Consider the following 21,639-nt stretch of genomic DNA (forward strand, 5'->3'; position numbering starts at 1 on the left):
ACCCAGACGCCCTCAGATGTATGCACACACTTGAGGAAGGTGGCAATGTCATTGTTATTCAGCTCCAAATACTTTTGGTATTCTCTGGCGTAAGCCTGCAGTGGGATCATGGCCTTGCGCGCAGCATTGGCAATGACGGTCCGCAGCTCCTCCACCAATGGCTCGTGGAGCCCCACGGACTCCAGCAGGGGGTTGCCGCTGATAAAGATGTCCTCCATCACCAGCTGCGGAGCCAAAGGCAGGGGCGGAGAGCTGGATGAGCCTCGGGGCAGGCGGGCAGAGGGGTTGGGGATGGGATCTGAAGCCTGAGTGGGCAGCAGTGTGGCCAATCACAGACAGTGTGATGGGGTCGGGGCACCAGTGTGGCAATCAGAGACAGCGTGGTAAGGGTAGGGGAGAGGGTTTGCTGTGGTGTCTCTGAGAGCAGGCTGTGGACTAATACAGGGCTGGAAGCCCCGGGAGCCCCACCCAGGGGCAGCGTCTTCCTCTGCCTGGGCCTGACTCAGTCCAGTGCCCAGGAAAGGAGCAGACAGGGCCACCAGGTCACTGATAGCTCTGGCTAACCAGTAAGGAAGACAAGAGGGGCCTGGAGTTCCGGAAGCTCTTGGGCGGGGAGGAGTGAGATGTAACCAGGTGTGTGATGAGTGGGGACTTCTGACAAGGGGTCCCAAGTGTGGAGGTCAGTCTGTGTCCACATCTTAGCTGAAGAGAGAGGCCAGGAGCTGGGTGGGATCAAGAGGGTGGAATCTGGGCCAGAACAGCTGTGGCAGGGGTGGGTGAATGAGCCCAGTTCGAATCGCAGGTCTGACAGTCACTGTGTGCCCTTATGAGGCACAACAAAATGGGGACACTAATGGTTCCCAGCACAGCTCGTGGTGAGGATTAAGTGAGCTGTTCAAGAATTGAAGGTCTGAGCACACTGCCGGCCAGGTGAAATAAAGTTGAACTGCTCTACTACAGTTGGCCTGTGCCTTGGTAGCCATGAGCAGCCAGGCCAGCAGGTGCCCTGGGCCTTGAACTGCGGCCATACCTTCTCCAGTTGGGGCACCGTGTGCGTGGCCAGGATGCCCTTGTCGAAGAGGTTGAGCAGAGATGTCTCGAAATGCTCCAGTGGCGTGCTGTAGTGCACCCCCGAGCTATCCAGCACCAGGTCCACAATGAAGAGGGGATTTTTCCGGGGCCTGTGGGGCAATAGTCGGGCTGACTGTGGGCAGGGGCCCGAGAAGGCCTGTGTGCAGCAGATCCAGCCCTCTGCCCTTCCTGCCAGCACGATGGCTCTTGAGCTTCTCCATGCATAAGAATTGCCTCCTCCCTCCTTCTAGAAACCTCTAAGTTAACAGAAAAACACGCACCAGCCAAATATTACTCCATCCCTGCCCCTTGCCCAGAGGTCCACAGGTACCGGGGAGAGGGAAGACCACCAGGCAGTCCTGAGGTCATCAGGGCAGGTCAGCCAGACCCTGGGTCCTTGCGGCACCCACGCTCTCCCCAAGAGGCCACCATCCTTGACTTGAGATGCCCACTACATGCCAACAACCCTCAAGCCTACATATCAGCCAGGCCTCCCTGCTGCACTCTGGATTGCCACCCACCACCCACCTGGGCCTTTAATGGGCATCTCAAACATTGTGTCCCCTGGCTCCCACCAGCTCCCCTCAGGGCTCGGTGCTAGCGGTGGACCCCAAGAGTCAGCTTGTCTCCTCCCCTCCCCTCCTCCCCCTGCACATCCTCCTACAGCCAGGCCCATAGCATGCCACCTAGGCACAGCCCCAAATCCGCACCTCCCCCAAGTCCCAGCCGCGTCATCCCTTGTCTAGACAATGGCAGGAAACCTGGTCTGACTTGTCTTCTGCCTCACTTGTCCCCACAAACCCAGAGCATTGTTTAATCAGATTATAACTCCCCTCTGATGGCTTCTGACCACACCTAGAATAAATCTAGCCCCCGACCATGACCCCAGGAGGCTCTGTGATCTGGCCTGTCCCTGTGACCTCTCCCACATCATCCTGACCAGCCCTCCCCACTCCAGCCATAGCAGCCAGCCCCTCCTTCCTTGACCGCCCCAAGGTCTTCCTCCCCTCTGAGCCTCCGCATGTGCTGGGCCTTCCACCTGGTACCTCTCCTTTATATCTCCTTGGCCGCTTTCCTCTCAGTCTCAGGTCTTGACTCAGATGACCTTGACCCCCTGGCGGAGGCCCCTGCCCCACCCAGGGTCTGTCACAGCCCCTGCCAAGATTGGCAGTGACTGTCTATTGATTCATTGGCTTGCTGTCTGTCCCCCATGAGAGCAGGAGTCAGGCCTCTTTGGGTCCCCTAGAACCCCACCAGGTTCATGGCAAGTGCTCAAAGAATATTTCTTTTGATTGAATAACTCAGGGACTGATGGAGAAAATGAAGGTCACCCAGAGATGTGCAAGTCGGAGCTGGTGGGACATTCCCTGGCCACCAGGACCGGGGCCAGGCTCTCCCTGCCGTCCAGGACCTGGCAGTGCTGGGCACCCCGGTCCCGGCTGCCCCGCTCCCCCCACCCCTACCAGCTTGGCCACTGGGGCCTAGCAAGGAGGAGTGGTGGCGTCCCCCAGCACCTGCACCCGGCCAGCCCCACCTGAAGGGGCTGTTGATGAGGTCCTCGCCCCAGACCATGTCATCAGGGCAGTCCAGCACGCCGCAGCAAGCATCGCTGATGAACTGCGAGAAGCTGGCCAGCGAGTCCTGCACCAGGAAGCGCAGCGTGTCCTGCAGCATGTACTTGAGCAGCTCCATCAGCTTGCGCAGCTTTGACATGAGGTATACCTCCCAGTTGGTTTCGTAGAGATTGTACCAGCCCTTGCTCATGTCACGCAGGCTGCTCCGCATGGCCACCTTGAGCGTGCTGATCCAGCTGTCCTTTAGGAACATCTGCACCTGGAGTGGTGGTGGGTGACATCAGGCAGCAACCCCCCCCCAGGAACCTGCTGCCCACAGCCACCACACTCAGGGACCCTAGGCACCAGGGTGCTGGGGCAGCCTCAGGACCCAGATGACCGGGGAAGGTTCTCCCCCGACCCCAACTGACTGCCAAGCCCTACCAGCCAACACCCTCCTGTGACCCTGGGGACTGGGGCTCCTCTGGGGGAAGGAGGGGGGAGGGGCAGCAGAAGCAGGACTTTCCCTCCAGCTAAGGGAGAGACAGAGAGACTGAGACACAGGGCATGAGCAGAGACAGACACAGAACAAAGCAGGACCGGGAGCTTTTCTCCTGGGCCATCTGGTGATGGTCTCCCACAAGGCTACACCCTTCTTCCCGCATACCCCCATCCTTAGCGGGTATGTGGAGTTCCTGCTCTCCAGGGTTGGATGGAAAGTGACTGGAAAGGGAGCCTACCCTGGGTCTCCTCTCCTCTCTGAGATGAGCCATCCCCCTGGGTACCCCCCAGCCTCCCACAAAATCTAGGTTTTAAGGAGAACAGGGGCTCACGGCCTCACTGCTGGCCAGTTCCAAGGCTCCGGCCTGCGTGTGGCCCTCCAAACCCCGGATGCCTATGTACCTGCGAGAAGGTCTGGGACTGAATCTGCTCGAACTCTTCCAGGCGGCTGTACTTGGAGAGGTTTGAGTGGAACAGGGACATAGTGGTCACCTTGTTGCACTCAGCCCGCACCTTGCTGAGGGCCGTGATGACCTCTGGCCGTGTAAGCAGGGACACAAAGGTGAAGTCTTCCTTCTGCTCCCGGAAAGGGTACTCGGGGACACTCACCAGCCCTGCAGGGGTGGGGGTGGAGGGCCAGTGTCAGATTGGCCTGGGACACACCAGGGGTTAGGATGGATCTACAGGGTGGTGAGGGAGAGATACAACTCATGTCTCCTCCCTAAGAGACAGCCACATCCCCAGGACCCCTCTCTTCCCACGGCTTGCAAGCATGGCCCCGCAGCTTCGCAGCGAGCTGCCCACTCTGGGGTGAGTAAATGGATCCCCTCCAGGCCCCTCTGGGCCACTGACCCCTTTGAAGTGGATGAGAACCACAGACCCTCTCCCCCTTCACTCCTGCCCACTCTGCACAGAACCCAGCACCAAGCAAGGGAGATGTGGGCACCAGGACCTTCGCAGTGCCCACCGTCCATGTCCTACCCCAGCTCCCTGGACCCTTCACAGCGTAGCAGCTCAGTCCGGGAAACGAAATTCCCAGGCATCGGGGAAGTCAAAGAAAGGAGGGCTTGGGGGAACTGCTGTCCTACTCGGAGACGCAGTCTGCCACGGGTCAAATGGGCCACAGCAATGCCACCTGCTCTTGCTGCCCTATGTCCCTCAGACCATCAGAGACCTTCCATCCACTTCTGAGCACTTGCTGTACTCAAACACATTACCTGCTTCCTTCTGTGCTACTCAGACTACTGGATTTTATTTACTTACTTACTTTCTTATTTATTTATTTATTTTAAGAGGGGCAGAGGGAGAGGGAGAGAGAGAATCTTAAGCAGACTCCATGCCCGTGGAGCCGGATGTGGGGCTGGATTCACGACTCTGAGATCATGACTCGAGCTGAGATCAAGAATCACACGCTCAACCGACTGTGCCACCCAGGTGCCCCAAGACTCCTGTTATGTGTGGTTTTTTTTTTTTAAGATTTTATTTATTTATTTGAGAGAGTGCAAGGGAGCGAGAGAGTGAGCAAAGGAGCGAGCGCATGAAGAGCAGAGGGAGAAGCAGGCTCTCCACTGAGCAGGGAGCCCGATGTGGGGCTCGATCCCAGGACTCCAGGATCCAGACCCGAGCTGAAGGCAGACGCTTAACCGACTGAGCCACCCAGATGCCCCAAGACTCCTGGTTTTTAAAAGAGCCTTCATGGACCACCCCCCCCCCACACCCTGCCCTGGCTCCCTAGGCAGCTGGGGAAGCAGCAGGGTGAGTGCTGGGAGTGTTAGGTTTATGGACCACCTTACAGGGAGGGTGGGAGGGCTCCGGCTAGTGGGGTGGCCAGGGGGACCGCCTTTGTCCAGCTGCCCTCACCTTGCCTGGGCACCTTCTCCTCTTCCTTCTCAGGCAGGGTTACATAGGAGAACGTGTCAGGCTTGGATGAGACAATCTGGTCAAAGTTGATTTTGTTCATGCTGCGCTCGTAGTCCAGGTTCACTTCTCTGGAGAGACTGCTGAGGTGCTCCAGAACCCTGCCAATAGGGAAGGGGGACAGGGAAGTCAGGGGGCTCCACACACCGTCACCCCCATGCTGTGGGCTGGCTGGGGCCCACTCTGCTCTAGCATTGACCTGTGTTTGGGGATTCCCCTCCAGATTCACGGGCACACCTCCCACCTGGCCCCCAGCCACCAACCTCCATCACCCTTGTCCCCTGCCTTTTAAGTGTCACATCCCCCTCCCCCATCACACCAGTCCAAGTCTGCCTGTTTTGCTTCTCATTTCTCAGTGTCATCCCAGCAGAGCACCATCCCTGCCTGGTCCCCTCACTTCCACCCCTGCCCATTCCAATCTACTCCCCACAAAATTCAAGTCTGAGCACATCTTTCTCTTGCTAAAAATCCACCCTGGGCCCCTGCATCCTAGGATAAAGCCAAACCTCTTCCTGGGACCGGCCCTTCCCTGTTCTCCTCTCTGGTCACCTTCCTGTCCCCACCCCCACCCCAGCTCCAGCCACAGGCAGCCCCTCTGGGTTCCTGGAGGCACTCTGAGCTCTCACCTCAGGGCCTTTGCATATACTGTTCCTTCTGGTGGCCACACTCTGATTGATCCAGCCCCTACTGCTGCTGGACCAGCCCAGGCTCCTCCCTTGGGGTTTCTACCCCAGGCATGCTTTGCCCCCTCTGGATGAGGGCAGCCTCATCTGTGCCCCAAAGTTCTTCCCCTGTCTCAATGATCCTGACCCCCTGAGGGCACATTTTTCATTCATGCACTGTTATTCCCCCAGCCGGAATCCTCTTCTCCCCTTACTTTTTCCAGGACTTAGCTCAAATGTTACCACTCAGTGAGGCCTTCTCTTGACAGGAGAGCCCTTCCATGACATCTCTATCCCCTTGTCTTGCTTTGTCTCCACAGTATCTATCAAAACCCTGAATCACCTTGTTTTCCCATGGTGTCTCTCCCTGGCCAGACTGAAAGCCCAGGAGGGCAGGCCCTTCGTGGGGTATGTTCGCTGCCCTGCCCCTGTGCCTGGCACAAGAGGGAGACTTGCCTGCCTGCCTCACATCCACTTCCTCCTCATTGCACCTCACTGTTGTTCTAGGACTCTCTCCTTTCTCACTTGACTTAGGGGAAGTTGACATGTCCCAGCTCTGGGGTCATCTCACCTGTCTAAGCTGGTTGTGGTGGAGCTTGATCAGACTGTTAATTGGCTTAGGAGTGGGAACATGATCCAGTTATAATCAACAACTGCAGAGCTATAAAATCAAGCCCCCTTGTCCCATCTTCCTCAGGACAAGTTCTGGGGTGTTGTTCATGCTCCAGAGCTCCCTGTGAGATCCGAGGCCCTACTTCTCCTAAAACAGCATCTCTGCCCAGCTGTTCCTTCCATTATATCCTGCTGCCTTCACTCCCTTAGATGTCTCCTGGGAGGACTCCATCAATACATCAGTTGTACAAGAATCCCCCCAAATAGGCCCGGCTTCGAGGGAATCCAATCTAGGGCAGGACCCAGTGGACTCTGGACTTTGTGCTTCCGAAACTGTTGCTGCCATTTGCCTGGGGATGAAGCTAGCACCCACTGGGGACAGAGCCCTGACGCACTGAGCCTGGCGCGCCCTGCATCTGATTTCTAGTTATCAGTAAAGCAGGGCGTTTTCCTGCTGTCTAAGCCAATCTGAGCCCAGCGTATTTGTTATAAACAGCCCAAAACATTCTCAGGAATATAAAGCCCGAGAAATGGCATTCTGGACAACCAAGGTAATGGTGGCCACATCAATGCCAACCTCCCCACATGCTCTTAAAAGACAGAAGGAAAGAGAAAAAAAAAAAAAAGAAAGAAAAGCCGGGACAAATAACACTACCAACACCCAAACCGTTAGCATACGCAGCATAAACAAAACGCCCAAACCTCACATTATCTTTAAGTAGAAAAATAATTGTCAGTTCCCAGGGAGATGCAGCTCACCCTCCTGCTGCCACCCTGCATGGAAGACAGGGGTAGTCTCAGGGAAACGGTGCAGAAGAGGGGTAGCCCCCAAGCTTGGTCTGAAGTCCTGCCAGAAAGAGAAAGTCCACCCCAACTGCAAAAACACTGACCATGAGTCCCGGAGAATCAGAGCACTTAGGACAAGGAAGGGACTTCCGTGCATCCATTCAAGGTAACATTCTTTGAAAGGCATCTTGACGTAGGAGGGAGAAGGTAAAAGAAAAGGAGGACTTTCGAGATTGAAGGGTGATGGGAAAGGAAGCCAAAGTGAAAAATTAGAGTCCTGCAAGGTAAGAAAAAACAACTTAGGAGGACAACCCCTTCCCCAACACACACACACACACACACACACACACACACACACACACAGCCATCCACTTAGAAAAAGAAAAAAACTGATTTGCTCTCCTAACAGAAGAGGGCGCCCTGGAACTGGGAATCTTGTAAATCATCCCAAATCCAAGGATGGAATGGGTGAAAGTAGAGGACACATAAAGCTACTGAGAGAGAGAGAGCACCCACCTTACCTGATAAAAATTCTCATCCAACCCTCAAAGAAAAAAACAAAGAAAAAGCAGAAGAAAACTAGCACAGCACTTCAAACCGAACGAAATATCTTTAAACAAGTGTTTGGGAATATGAAAAACACCTTGAATCAGAATTTCACAACTAAAACAGAGAAATGGGCAAATAATAGGAAGAGACGAAAAGCTATTTCATTGAACTCAGGGAAAAAATGGAAGAAACAAAATTAACTCAGGAAGGAAGGCAAAATTAGGAGGTGCCTAAGGAAGAATAGAGTCAAATAAAAAAATGTAATAAAGTACATTGAAGAAAGACTGGAATATAACCAAGAAAATGAAAATGAGGGGAAAAAAGAACCAAAAAGGGACAGAAATGGTTAAATTAGAAATAGGTAAAGAAGAAGCAAGATGATAGATGAGATAGATAGATAGGTAGATAGATAGATGGAGAAATATAAGGGAACCTGATAAGAAAAAACAGGATAATGGAACAGAACTAATATTTAAAACTATAATCCAAGAAAAATTTCCAGAAATAAAGAATATCTGAATCTATGTATTTAAAAGGCCCACTTTGTACTTAGGAAAAATGACCCAGAATGATCAACTCTGAGACATACCCTAGTAAAATGACTAGACTTTACAGATTAAAAACAAACAAAAAAAAACCCTAAGGCTCCCAAGCCAAAAAAATCAAACAACTTACAAGGGAAGGGAAGTTAGACTGGCATCAGGTCTCTCAAAATCAACATTCAAAGCAAGGCAACAAAAGAGCAGCCAAAAAAAAAAAAAAAAAAAAAACCCTCAAGCAATGACAGTGTGAAACAAGAATTTTATATCAAATCAAGTTGTCTGTCAAGTTTTAAACATGCAAGAACTCTGGGAACACTATACTCTTGAGCCCTTGATGAGAAACGTACTAGAAGAGGAGCTTCATCCAACCAAGAGATTGATGGGGTTCAGGACACACTTCCCCAAATATGGCATCTTGACATATTGCATGTTTTAAGCTGAAGGAATTTGAGAAACGGGCTTCCCCTGAAGCAGGTCACAAGATCCTCATGTGAGACGTGCCCTCCTTACCCAGAGGAAAGGGTGTCTTTAGCTCCAAGATGGAATGACACCAAGAGGAATCCCAATGAAGAGGCCTTGCTAAGTTTTCCTCAGTTTACTACCCTTAGCTCATATCCTTCTGTCTTGCCACAATTCCCACAGCCTTCCACTCTTCATCAAACCTAGCATAGGTCTAACCTGTTCAGGTCTTCATTTCCTTATGAAGGCTCTCATGTCAAGGGAAACATATAAATTGGTAAGCTCTTCTCTTGCTAATCTTTGTTACAGAGCCTCAGCCAAAACCTGGAAGGGTATAAAGAAAGAGGATTGTTCTTTCCTCCCCTGCAAAATGATAGGAGAAACTTCAGGAAAAAAGTCTGATATACTCAATTGACTTAATTGTAGATTTAAGACTAAAACAAAGATGGGGCACCTGGCTGGTTCAGTCGGTGGAGTGCGTGATTCTTGATCTCGGGATTGTGAGTTCGAGCCTCACGTTGGACATAGAGCATACAATCAATTAATCACTAAAATACATTTAAAAAAAATAAAAATAAAAGATAGAGATGATAGTAGAAGAATATTATATTAAAATAATAAGGAGAAAAAAGCAACTAAAAATGGGAGGAGAGGGGCGCCTGGGTGGCTCAGTCGGTTGAGCCTCTGACTCTTGGTTTCCACTCAGGTCACCATCTGGGGTGGGGTGGAGGTCCTGGGATTGAGCCCTGCAAAAGGCTCTGTGCCCAGTGGGGAGGCTGCTTCTCTCCCTCTTCCTGTCCCTCTGCCCCTGCCCCTGCTCGTGCTCTCTAAAATAAATAAATAAATCTTTTTTAAAAAATGGGAGGAGAAAGGGATGAGGAAAGTAGAATAAAGTCAAGATTGTTACAAAGGAAATCAAAGGGAGTAGAAGAATACCATTAAAAACGGACAAAGCAGATATTAACAGGTTAAATAAGAAAGCAGGGGACAGGGGGCACTATAAAAGGCTTAACTACAAAAGAAACCGCTAAAATAAGATACAAATCTGCCCAAATACCAAAAGAAATTTAAAAAGTGAGGGGTGCCTGGCTGCCTCAGTTGGAAGATCATGGGACTCTTGATCTCGGGGTTGTGAGTTTCAGCCCCACATTGGGTGTAGAGATTATTTAAAAATAAAATCTTAAAAAAAAAGAAATTAAAAAGTTAAAGAACAAAGAAACTACATCACATAAAGAAGGAAACAGAATTGAGATCAAACATAGCAGCTCTATCAATAAATATGAATGGGTTTAACTCACTTATTATAAGAAAAAGATTTTTAATTTGACTCACAAAGTAAGACCTGACTATATGCTGATAACATAAAACTAACTCAGAAAGGCTAAAAATGGAGGGATGGGCAAAAATATATCAGGAAAATGGAAACAACAAAAGTCAGGTTACAATTCTGATATCAAACAAAGTAAAATTCTGGTCAAAAAGTATTTGACCTAGGGGCGCCTGGGTGGCTCAGTTGGTTAAGCGACTGCCTTCGGCTCAGGTCATGATCCTGGAGTCCCGGGATCGAGTTCCGCATCGGGCTCCCTGCTCGGCAGGGAGTCTGCTTCTCCCTCTGACCCTCCTCCCTCTCATGCTCTCTGTCTCTCATTCTCTCTCTCTCAAATAAATAAATAAAATCTTAAAAAAAAAAAAAGTATTTGACCTAAAAAAAAAAGAAAGCGGGGCGCCTGGGTGGCTGTCGTTAAGCGTCTGCCTTCGGCTCAGGTCATGATCCCGGAGTCCTGGGATCGAGCCCCACATCGGACTCCCTGCTCAGCGGGAAGCCTGCTTCTCCCACTCCCACTCCCTCTGCTTGTGTTCTCTCTCTCGCTGTGTCTCTCTCTGTCAAATAAATAAATAAAATCTTTAAAAAAAAAAAAGCATTTGACCTGATCAAGGACACTTTTCAATGCTAAAAGCCGCAATTAATAATGACAATATAACACACTATTCTCCGTGGACAAAAATAAGTAAAGATATCGATGAAGTAAATAACATAATCAATAGAGAGATTTTTCTGGAATACATGTATATATAAAACTCTTATACCCTAACTATAGGGATATACCTCTTCTCACATGCAAATAGAACATTCAGCAAAAAATTGATTATATATTAGGTCACAGAGAAAACATCAGCAAGTTCTATAGAGTAGAAATATTATAAATAACATTCTCTGATCTCAATGCGATAAAAGTAGAAATTTTTTTTTTAAAGATTTTATTTATTTATTTGAGAGAGAGAGAGAGAGAGAGAGAGCACAAGAGGGGGGAGTGGGAGAGGGAGAAGCAGACTCCCCGCCAAGCAGAGAGCCCGATGCAGGACTCGATCCTGGGACTCCAGGATCATGACCTGAGCCGAAGGCAGTCGCTTAACCAACTGAGCCACCCAGGTGCCCCCTAAAAGTAGAAATTATTAAAAACAAATTTTAACAAGTCCTTTTCATATGGAAAATTGTAAAACCTGATATTAAACAATTCTCTAAAGAAATGGGAAATACAAATCAGATTCTTGGAATGAAAAAAACGAAATACTGCATATCAGAATCTGTGGACTATTTTTAAAGCAGTTATCAGAAGAGAGTTCACTAGCCTTAAACACATTTATCAATAAGAACATAAATAAGTGAATTAAATTCCTATAATATAAATTCCTATAAATAAAATATAAATTCCTATAAATATAACAAAACATAAGCCAAAAGAAGGCACAAGAAAGAAAATAATAAAAAGTGGAAATGGAGGCGCCTGGGTGGTTCAGTCAGTTAAGCGTGTCACTTCAGCTCAGGTCATATTTCAGGGTCCTGGCATGGAGCCCTGTGTCACGCTCCACACTCAGCAGGGAGTCTGCTTGTCCCTCTGCCTTCCTCCCCCTTACTCTCTCTCTCTCTCTCTCAAATAAATAAATAAAATCTTTTTAAAAAGTAGAAATGAATGAGGTAAATGTAGAAAACAGTCAAATTAATAAACCCAAGTCCTATTTTTAAAAAATTAACACATTAAACAAATCACTAAGTAATTTAATTAAGCAAAAAAAAGGAAGAGAGCATAACTCTACAAAAGAAGAAGAGACCAGGGGAAGTCAACATTGAAACAGAAAAAAATTTTTAGGGGTGCCTGGGTGGCTCAGTTGTTAAGCACCTGCCTTCAGCTCAGGTCATGATCCCAGGGTCCTGGGATCGAGCCCCGCATTGGGCTCCCTGCTCGGCGGGAAACCTGCTTCTCCCTCCCCCCACTCCCCCAACTTGTGCTCTTCCTCTCTCTCTGTCAAATAAATAAATAAAATCTTTAAAAAAATTTTTTTTTGTTTAAATCATGAGATCACTTATCAAAAGTCTAGGCAAATATATTTTAAAACCTAGAAAACATGGATCATTTTTTAAAGAAACAAAGTATATCAAAATTGACCCCCAAATTGGAAATACAAAGCTTAACTAGACCGATTCCTGTAGAAAAATGAAGTTATAGAGGAACTATCCCACCAAAAAGCATCACGTCCAAATGGTTTCAGAACAGAATAACCAGATAGTCTCAATACAATAAAAATTGTTCCAGAGTCTTTTTTTTTTTTTAAGATTTTATTTATTTATTTGACAGAGAGAGACACAGCGAAAGAGGAAGCACAAGCAGGGGGAGTGGAGAGGGAGAAGCAGGCTTCCCGCTGAGCGGGGAGCCCGATGTGGGGCTCGATCCCAGGACCCTGGGATCATGACCTGAGCCGAAGGCAGATACTTAACGACTGAGCCACCCAGGCGCCCCGTTCCAGAGTCTTAAAGATGAAGGAAAACATCAATATTCTTATAAAGCAAGTATAACTTGCTTCAAACCTGATAATAACAGTACAGAAAAAAAATTACAGACCAACATTACTTATATAGATGCAAAAGTTCTAGACAGCATACTAACCAACAGAATCCATTATCACATTTTTAAAAAATGATACACCACCTGGGCGCCTGGGTGGCTCAGTTGGTTAAGCGACTGCCTTCGGCTCAGGTCATGATCCCAGGGTCCTGGGATCGAGTCCCACATCGGGCTCCCGGCTCAGTGGGGAGCCTGCTTCTCCCTCTGACCCTCTCCTCTCTCATGCTGTTTCTCTCTCGCTCGCTCTCCAATAAATAAATAAATAAATAAAATCTTTAAAAAAAAAATGATACACCATGGCCAGGTGGGATTTATTAAAGGAGTCCAAGGTTGTTTCAGTATTAGAAAATCAATTAATATAATACACCATGTTAACAGATCTAAGAAGACAAATCATATGATTATCTCCGGAAGTACTTTAAAAGCCTGTGACAGGGACGCCTGGGTGGCTCAGTAGTTAAGCGTCTGCCTTCGGCTCAGGTCCTGATCTCAGGGTCCTGGGATCAAGCCCCGCATGAGCGGGGAGCCCGCTTCTCCCTCTCCCACTCCCCTTGCTTGTGTTCCTGCTCTCACTATCTCTCTCTGTCAAATAAATAAATAAAATCTTTAAAAAAACAAAACAAAACCTGGGCGCCTGGGTGGCTCAGTCGTTAAGCATCTGCCTTCTGCTCAGGTCATGATCCCAGAGTCCTGGGATCAGGCCCGCATCAGGCTCCCTGCTCAGCAGGAAGCCTGCTTCTCCCTCTCCCACTCCCGCTGCTTCTGTTCCCTCTCTCGCTGTGTCTCTCTCTGTTACATAAATAAATAAAATCTTTAAAAAAAGAAAAAAAGAAAAAAGAAAAAAAGCCTCTGACAAATAAACACTTAAAAAAACAGAAGTTTCAATGGATATGTTATTAAATACAGTCCTAAAGCTAGCATTTTCTTAAGGGGGAAACTTACTAGAGGTAGTTCCACTAATATTAGGAACAAGGTAAGAATCCCTACCAACTCCACTACTATTCAGTACTGTACTGGAGGTATTAGAAAATGCAATAAGGCAAGAGAAAGTGATTAGAGGAATAAGAATTGGAAAAGAATAAGTAAAACTATCTCTATCTACAGGTAATGTATACTTAGAAAGCCTTGGAGAATCAATAATAAAACACATTTAAACAATTCAGTAAGGATTGTTTGTAACGGGATATAAAATTAGCATACCCAAATCAGTAGACACGATAATAGAGAAAATCCCATTTATAATAGTAACAAAGAAGATAAAATACTTAATATGCAAAACCTATATGAGAAAAACATAAAGCATTCCTAAAGACACAAAAGTAGTCTTGAACAAATGAATGAACATTCTTTGTTCTTGGATAGGACAGTTCAAGATCCTAATGATGTCAGCTGTACCTAAGGTAATTTAAAAATATAATGCAATCCCATTAAAAATACAAAGGGTTTTTTTTTTTTTTTTTTTTTAGAGAGATATAGCACGAGCTGCGGGAGGGGCAGATGGAGAGGGAGAGAAAGAATCCCAAGCAGGCCTCACACTTAGTGCGGATTTTGACTAGGGGCTCGATCCCACAACCCCGAGATCGTAACCTCAGCCAGAATCAAGAGTCAGATGCCCAACCAACTGAGCCACCCAGGCACCCCCAAAATACAAAGTGTTTTTGAGATAGAACTAGAGCATACAATGCTCATGGGAAAATAAGCATGCAAATTCTTATCAAAATCGCAGCAACAACCACAAAATCCCAACAACATTTTTGCAAAAATAGAAAAATCTATCCTAAAATTCATATGGAATCTCAAGAGACCCAAATAACCAAAACAATCTTGAAAAAGAACAAAGTGGGAGGACTCACACTTCCTGATTTCAAAACTTAATGCAAAGCTGCAGTAATCAAAACAGTGTGGTACTGGCATAAAGATACAGAGACCAAAGGAAGGGAACAGAGTCCAGAAATAAACTCTCAAATACATATGGGTCAAATGATTTTCAACAAGGGTGCCAAAACCGTTCAGTGGAGGAAAGAACAGTCTTTTCAACACACTGTGCTAGGAAAACTGGATCTCCACATGCAGAAGAATCCAACTGGACCCTTACCTAACCCCATACATAAAAATTAACTCAAAATGGATCAAAGATCTAATGTAAGAGCTAAAACTCTAAAACTCTTAGAACAGATGGGGGAAAGCTTCAGGACAGTGGATTTGGAAATGATCTGGCTATGACACCAAAGGCACGGGCAACAAAAGAAAAAAAAATAGACAAATTAGAACCCATCAACACGAAAAACCTTGTGTCCTAGTAATATAAAGGACGCTATCAACAGAAAAAAAAAGGCAAACCATGAGACGGGAGAAAGTACCATATATCTGATGAGGGATTAATATCCAGAATATATAGACAACTCATAAAACTCAACAACAAAAAACAAACACCTGGATTCAAATACGGGCAAAGAATTTTAATAGACATTTCTCCAAAGAAAGACCTACTAATGGCCAATAAGCACATGAAAAGATGTCAACATCACTAATCATTAGGGAAATGCAAATAAAAACAATGAAATCCCACGGCACATCCATTAGGATGACTATTTAGAGGAAAAGAAGTGATGGTGAGGATGTGCAGAAATGAGAACCCTGGTGCCCTGCCGGTGCGGCTGCTAAGGCAGCTGGATGATGGCATCTCAGAGATTTCAAACAGGGCTTCGCACGTGCCGCTGACGCCACCCGTAGCTGCCCTGTACCACCCTGCCACGGTCAACCCCATGATGTTCTAAGATATTTGCCATCAAATTTGTCCTTGGGCCATGTATCTTTCGAGCCGTTTGCAAAGTTCTAAAGAGAGCCAAAAACTTTTGTGCTCTGAGGACTGGAGAAGAAAGGATTTGGTTATAAAGTTTCCTGCTGTCACAGAATTAGGGGGCTCATGTGCCAAGGTGGTGGCTTCACACGCCATAATGGCACTGGCGGCAAGTCCAGCCAGAGGGAGAAATCTGATGATGAGTATTCCAGCCTGAAGCAAACGGGTCCTGGCATCTTGTCCATGGCAAATGTGGGACCCAACACAAATGTTCCCAGTTTTCCATCCGCACTACCAAGACTGAGTGTTTGGGTGGCAAGCATGTGGTCTTTGGCAAGGTGAAAGAGGGCACGAGTTCCATGGAAACCATGGAGTGCTTTGGGTCCAGGAATGGCAAGAGCAGCAAGAAGCTCACTGTTGCCGACTGTGGACAACTCTAATAAATTTAATGTGTGTTTTATCTTAACTACCAGACGGTTCCTTCTCCCGTCTGTTCATAATGGCCTACTATCTGTGCTTTTACTGCAGTTCTTTGGGTTCCATGTTTTCCATATCCCTCTCCAAGTCTAGACGGATTGCAGAGTTAAGTTTATGATTATGAAATAAAAACTAAACGACAACAACAAATAGAATTACCATATGACCTAGCAACTCCACTTCTGGGTATACACCCAAAAGAACAGAAAGCAGGGACATGAAGAGAGATTTGTACACCCATGTTCACAGTAGCCAAAATCTGGCAGCAGCCCAAGTGTCTATCCCCAGATGAGTGGATAAACAAGATGTGGTATATGCACACAATGGAATATTACAAGGAAAAAGAGGAAGGAAATTCCCACACCTACTACAACGTGCGTGAACCTGGAAGACGTTATGCTCAGTGAAATAAGCCAGACACAAAAGGACAAAGCCCGTATGAGTCTCCTCATATGAGGTACTGAGAGCAGTCAAATTCACAGAGACACAAAGTAGAATGGCAGTTGCCAGGGGCCAGGGGGAATGGGGATGGGGATGGGGAGTTATTGTTTAACGAATACAGGGTTTCACAAAGTTCTGTGGATGATTGCACAACAGTGTGAATGCACTTACTTCTACTGAGCTGTACACTTAAAAACAGTTAAAATAGTAAATTTTACATTATGTATATTTTTCCACAGTTTTAAAAAATAACTAAAATAGACAAACATGTAAGAATAGTCAGGAAAACACTGAAAGGGAATAGCTACAAAGGGGGCTGGCCCTACAAGACATTAAAACATACTGTAAAATGTCTATAATTAAACTGTAGCCCAAGTGCATAAATAGACAAATGGAACAATGGAAGAGAACAGAATGTCCCAAAATAGACCTGAGTACATATGAAAATTAGTCTACAATAAAGGTGGCATCTTAAACCACTGGGCTGAAGATGGAGGTTTTAATAAAGGCTGACAGGCATTTAATAAACCATTTAATAAATGCTGGTCATTTGGAAAAAGATAAAATTGGATCCATACCAGACACCATACATAAGGTAGGAACAAGGATATGAAACCATACAAGTACAGGAAGAAACCTTCAGTATGGGGAAGGGCCCTCGAACTATGACTCAAAACCCAGATGTAATGGAAGAAATGATTAATAACATTGTTTAGATAAATATTTTTAAAGTCATATTGCAAAAATTACCATAAGCAAAGTCAAACTACAACTGACAAACCAGGAGAAAATATTTACAACATAAATCACAGATGAAGGACCAATATCCCTAATATATAAAGAACACTTAAAATCAGAGGAAGGAAAAAAGCTCAAAAGCCTGAGGGGGAAAAGAAAATGGGCAAAAGACATGAATAGGCAAGTCCCCAAAATATAAAATTTGCCCTTAATCATATGAAAAGATGGAAAAAATGTTCTGCCTCACTTATAACACTTCAGTCTTACTTATTACTTACCTTGCTCGCTTACTTATCTTCCAGACTGGCAAAAAATCACATAGCATGACAACACACTCTCCTCAAGGCTGTGGGGAAACAGGCATTCACATGCTGCTGGTGTATGCAAAAGGGCACAACCCCCATGGAGGGAAATTTGGCGACACCTAACCAAACTACTGATGGGCTTCCCTTTTGACTTAGCAATCCCACTTCTCAGCTACCCTTAAAGCGACCCCTCCATCACTATGAACATAGAATGCACAAGGTTTTTCACTGTAGCGCTGTTTATGATTGCAACATCCTGGAAATGACCTAAATGCTTATATAATAGAGAATGGTCGAATAAACCACGGTAAGTGTGGTACATTCACACACTAGACTGCTCTGCGGCTATGAAAAAGAAGGAAGAAAATCTCACGAACTCATGTGGATTGATTTCCAGGATGTACCGGAAGTGAGAAAGGTAACATGCAAAAGGATATCTATGGTGTGCTGGTCTCCGAGTAGGAAGGAAGGTGGTCTAAGAATACACGTGTGTCCACTCATTTGTGCAAAAAGAAATACAGAAAGGACATAGCAGAAGCTAGTGACACTGGCTAGCTATGCGTGTGTGGTGGGAACAGGGTGGAAAAGGGGAGATGCGGAGAGGACAGAATGAATGGGGGCGGGGAGGGACAGATCCGAGGATACCTTTATGAATACTATATATCAGTGAGAGAAACAGACACAGAGAAAATATACATTACATGCATAAAACAAACGGACCACACTGTATTTCATCAAATGAACATAACCCACTGAAGGGGTGGGAAGAAAAGCAAATAACTTTTGAATATGGTATTAGGCCTATATGCCCCCAGGGTGAAGAGAAAAGGAATACTAAATGTGTATAAGGTCTACTTAGTAAGGTTTTTCTTCTAAAGAGCATGAATTAGCAGTTTGAAACTACTTTCTGTGTATTCTAGGACTGAGCAAATATACTACGAACAATGACTGGGAGCTGGTTTTCTCCTGGAGAAAGAAGTAACAAGTATGTGTAAGGGAGAATGAGCCATGTGGTATTAGGGTCAATTTTAAGGTATCATTATGAACCCATGGTTTTTAATGGATGGATCAATAAATAGAAATAGACATGGGTGTGTATGGAGGTTATATGTAATAACAATATAACATAATGTCATAATATATGTATTCCCTGATTTGTCTGGTCAAAAAACCTCAAAGTAATGATTTTCCAGTAGCAATGAGAGTATCTAGTGCCCAGATCTTGGCTTCTAAATACCATTCCCCATTGAAAGGAACCAGGGCTCCTTGGAGAAATAGCTGATTTCAAGCTGGGTCTGGGGATATACAAGATGAGCCCAGAACTTCTTGCTGTGCCCAAAAGTATAGACGTGCTCAAGAACAATAGGAACATATCAGAAGGACATAGAAATCAGCTTGAAGAGGCTCCCTCTGGCCAAATCTGAGATAATTTGGGTATCAAAATAGAAAACATTAGTAACAGATTATAACCCTTCAAATAAAATAAGAATCCGTGAGTTGTATTGATAATGAGAGATCTGGAGGTGAACAAGACACCATCTAGAGCCCAAGAAGTCCACAGCACAGCGGGCGAGATAACCCACAGATGAGCTCCCAGAGGAAGTGATGTCCGGGGCGGGGAGGGGATGGAGAAGGGTCTGGTGGGGACTCACGAGGGCCCTTTGCGCATCCGGGGTGTGCTCATGGCCCACTGCTTGATCTTGCTCAGGCTCTGCTCACTGATGAGCTGGCGGCCCTCGGAGGGCATGCAGTCCACATACAGATGGTATAGCAGCAGAGCCTCTGTGTTCTTGCGCAGGCCGTTGGCCTGGACCACGCGCTGCGTGAACACACGTGGGTCCTCGGCGCAGAAGAGCAGCTGGATCCGGGGCACCCAGTATTGGCAGGTGAGGAGGGGGGGCCTTCCTGGGGCCGGGTGGGAGGGAGAAGGGGACACAGAGCACAGTCAGACTCTCTGGGCTGGAACACTGGGCTCCAGCCTGGCTCTGTGGCTGAGGCGTGGTGGCCCTGAGCAAGTGGTCTCCCCTTTCTGACACACTGTCACATCTGTAGAATGGGCACACTCCTGGGGCCTGCCTGCCTCACAGTTTGCCATGGGTGAATGTGAAAGTGCTTTGTCAACTGTAAAGAGCTGGGCACAAAGAGTCCCCCGGGGCTGGCTGCCCAAGGGCCCATCCCTCACCACCACACCCGGTGGCAAACATCACTGATCGATGGACCTCAGATGCCTTCTCTGCAGCATGTGGGAAGTGGCACTGTCAGCAGCTCAGAGCGGGCCTATCAGATAATGGCCATTTGCCCTTCCTGGGGTCTCTCTCTGAGTGATGAGTCCTCTGGTTTTCACTGGTCAGGGGACAGACAGCCGCAGGACACACAGAGCAAGGCAGAATTCAGGCCTGATGTGGCTGTGCTGGGGGTGGGGGTTGGCCTCAGTCACGGGCCTGCATGGGGGTCTGCGTGGGCTGGGGCAGAGAGCTCCCACCTTCAGCGGTGACCCCTCCATTCAGGATGCGCTTCCCCGTCTCATCTCGCACCAAGCCGTTCTGGTCTGTCTTGTGCACCAGGTACAGCTTCTTCTCTTTGTCATAGTCCAGTACACCAACGCTGCACCATTCATACTTCAGCTTCGGACTTTTGGGGTCCTCTGAAACAGGAGGGGAACCCGCCGATGCTCTCTGCCGTAGGGTCGGGCGGGGCCTCTGAGTGTGGGCAGCAGGTACTGGGAACGAGTCTCAGCGGCCACTAGTCTGGCCTCCCTCCCTCCAGGATGGACCCCCTCTAGCTCCAGCAAAGCAGGGACCCTGCTTCCTCCCAGCTGAGCTGGTGCCTGGGAGACTCCTGGTGAGGAAGAGCCAGAAGGACCAGGCTTCTCTGTCCTTGTGCTCTGTTTGACCCCTTTGGGGCAGACACACAGGCCAGCAGGGCTGGGACAGGAGGCAGGTGAGCCCCAGGCACAGAGACCTGTTGAGGATGTAGTTGTAAATCTCCTCGTGTCTGAACTGGACCCCTTCAGGGTGACCAAGGCCAGAGTGAATCCCTTCCCGTGGGCTGCAGGTGGCAGTTGAGCCCCCAGGCCCCTCATATCAGGACAGGTCAGGGCAAAGTAGAAGATTACCATCCTACAGTGGCCCCAAAGTGGGCCTCAGGGCCTGTTGGTCAGGATGGGCCTCCCACCCACTTGCTGGGCTGAAAGCCTTTGCCCTATTCTCCGGCTCGTCTCCAGCCACTACCCGCCCTACACATTTCTCTCCAGCCATACCGCACGTCTGGCTCTTCCTGTGACTTTGGAGCTTATTCCTGCCTCAGGCCTATGCTCTCTGCCGGGAATAGTCTTTGCTCAGGTCACCTTTTTGCTGGTTTGTTCCTTGCTCAAATGGCTTCTCCTTGGAGAAAGCATCGCTGCCTAAAAGAGCACCTTTGCCCCAGGCACTCTCTGACTTGATACCCTATTTGTGTCCCTCACAGAGCCTAAAATCACACTATGTATGCATCCTATCCTGGTTCCGTTGGCCACCTCACACTAGGGACCGCTCGCCAGGGGCAGGCGTGACCTTGCCCGTGTTGGTCACAGCTGTTTCCCAGTACCCAGAATGGAAACTGGAACACAGTAGTGCTCCATATACTTTTGTAGAAGGAAGATGCACGTGGCACGGTGCCTAGCACAAGTGCCTTAAACTGATGGGTTCTACAGACTGGGTTGAGGAAAAACGGCTGGAATTCTGGTTGAAGCTGGAAAGACGAGTAAAGGGGCTTGCTGTGGTAAACCCCCCTGGCTTTGGTTCTGGTTTGCTTTTCCCTTCCCTTCCTTTCCTATAAGCTTCTTTTTTGAAAAGGCTGACCTGTCTTGGCTCAACTCAGAGAAAAAGATGTCACAAGAAGCCCCCCACAGAACACCAGAGGTCTCTCGGGCAGAATCTGGGTGAGCCTAGTGAGGGGCGGGGCCTAGTGGGGGGCGGGGCCTGTGTGAAAGGGCGCGGGCAGAACCACCTGGGGGAGGCTGGTACCCCGTGCATTTAAGGTTAATGCAGCCTCACACCTTCTGGTTTTATCACTAGGAATTGGAGATCTGGGAACAATTGAGTTAAATTATTTTTGTAATTAAGTCCAAAGTAAAGGGAACATTCTGGGTTTCTTGTCTAGTTCAGAGAAATTGATTCCAGCATTAACATATTTTTAAATCGAAACCTAAACTTACAGCCTGCTCAATGGACTTGCTGAGGGGCCCCCTGGAGGCTGCGCAGTCTTAAAACCAACCAGCATGGCTCTCAGTCCCCGACGCAGCCCACCAGGGCGCGTTCCCCATCCCAAAGCGGTGTGTCCGCCC

At 47.6% G+C, this 21,639-nt stretch overlaps 1 protein-coding gene across 1 annotated transcript in view; it reads right to left on the minus strand.

Moving 5' to 3' along the window:
• DNAH1 (dynein axonemal heavy chain 1) overlaps positions 1-21,639 on the minus strand; it is a 72,858-nt gene that overhangs the window by 45,192 nt on the left and 6,027 nt on the right. The window contains exons 6-12 of the mRNA XM_045862227.2: positions 19,798-19,959; positions 18,968-19,220; positions 4,986-5,143; positions 3,528-3,739; positions 2,606-2,904; positions 1,031-1,181; positions 29-224 (exon numbers count right to left, since the gene is read on the minus strand). Of these exons, the coding sequence (XP_045718183.1) occupies positions 29-224; positions 1,031-1,181; positions 2,606-2,904; positions 3,528-3,739; positions 4,986-5,143; positions 18,968-19,220; positions 19,798-19,959 (1,431 nt within the window). The remainder of the gene's footprint in view (positions 1-28; positions 225-1,030; positions 1,182-2,605; positions 2,905-3,527; positions 3,740-4,985; positions 5,144-18,967; positions 19,221-19,797; positions 19,960-21,639) is intronic.

The sequence above is a fragment of the Mirounga angustirostris genome, unplaced genomic scaffold, assembly GCF_029215605.1.
Source record: "Mirounga angustirostris isolate CCGP_5_RB_7025 unplaced genomic scaffold, mMirAng1.0.hap1 SCAF_1, whole genome shotgun sequence".
NCBI classification, from domain to species: Eukaryota; Metazoa; Chordata; class Mammalia; order Carnivora; family Phocidae; genus Mirounga; species Mirounga angustirostris.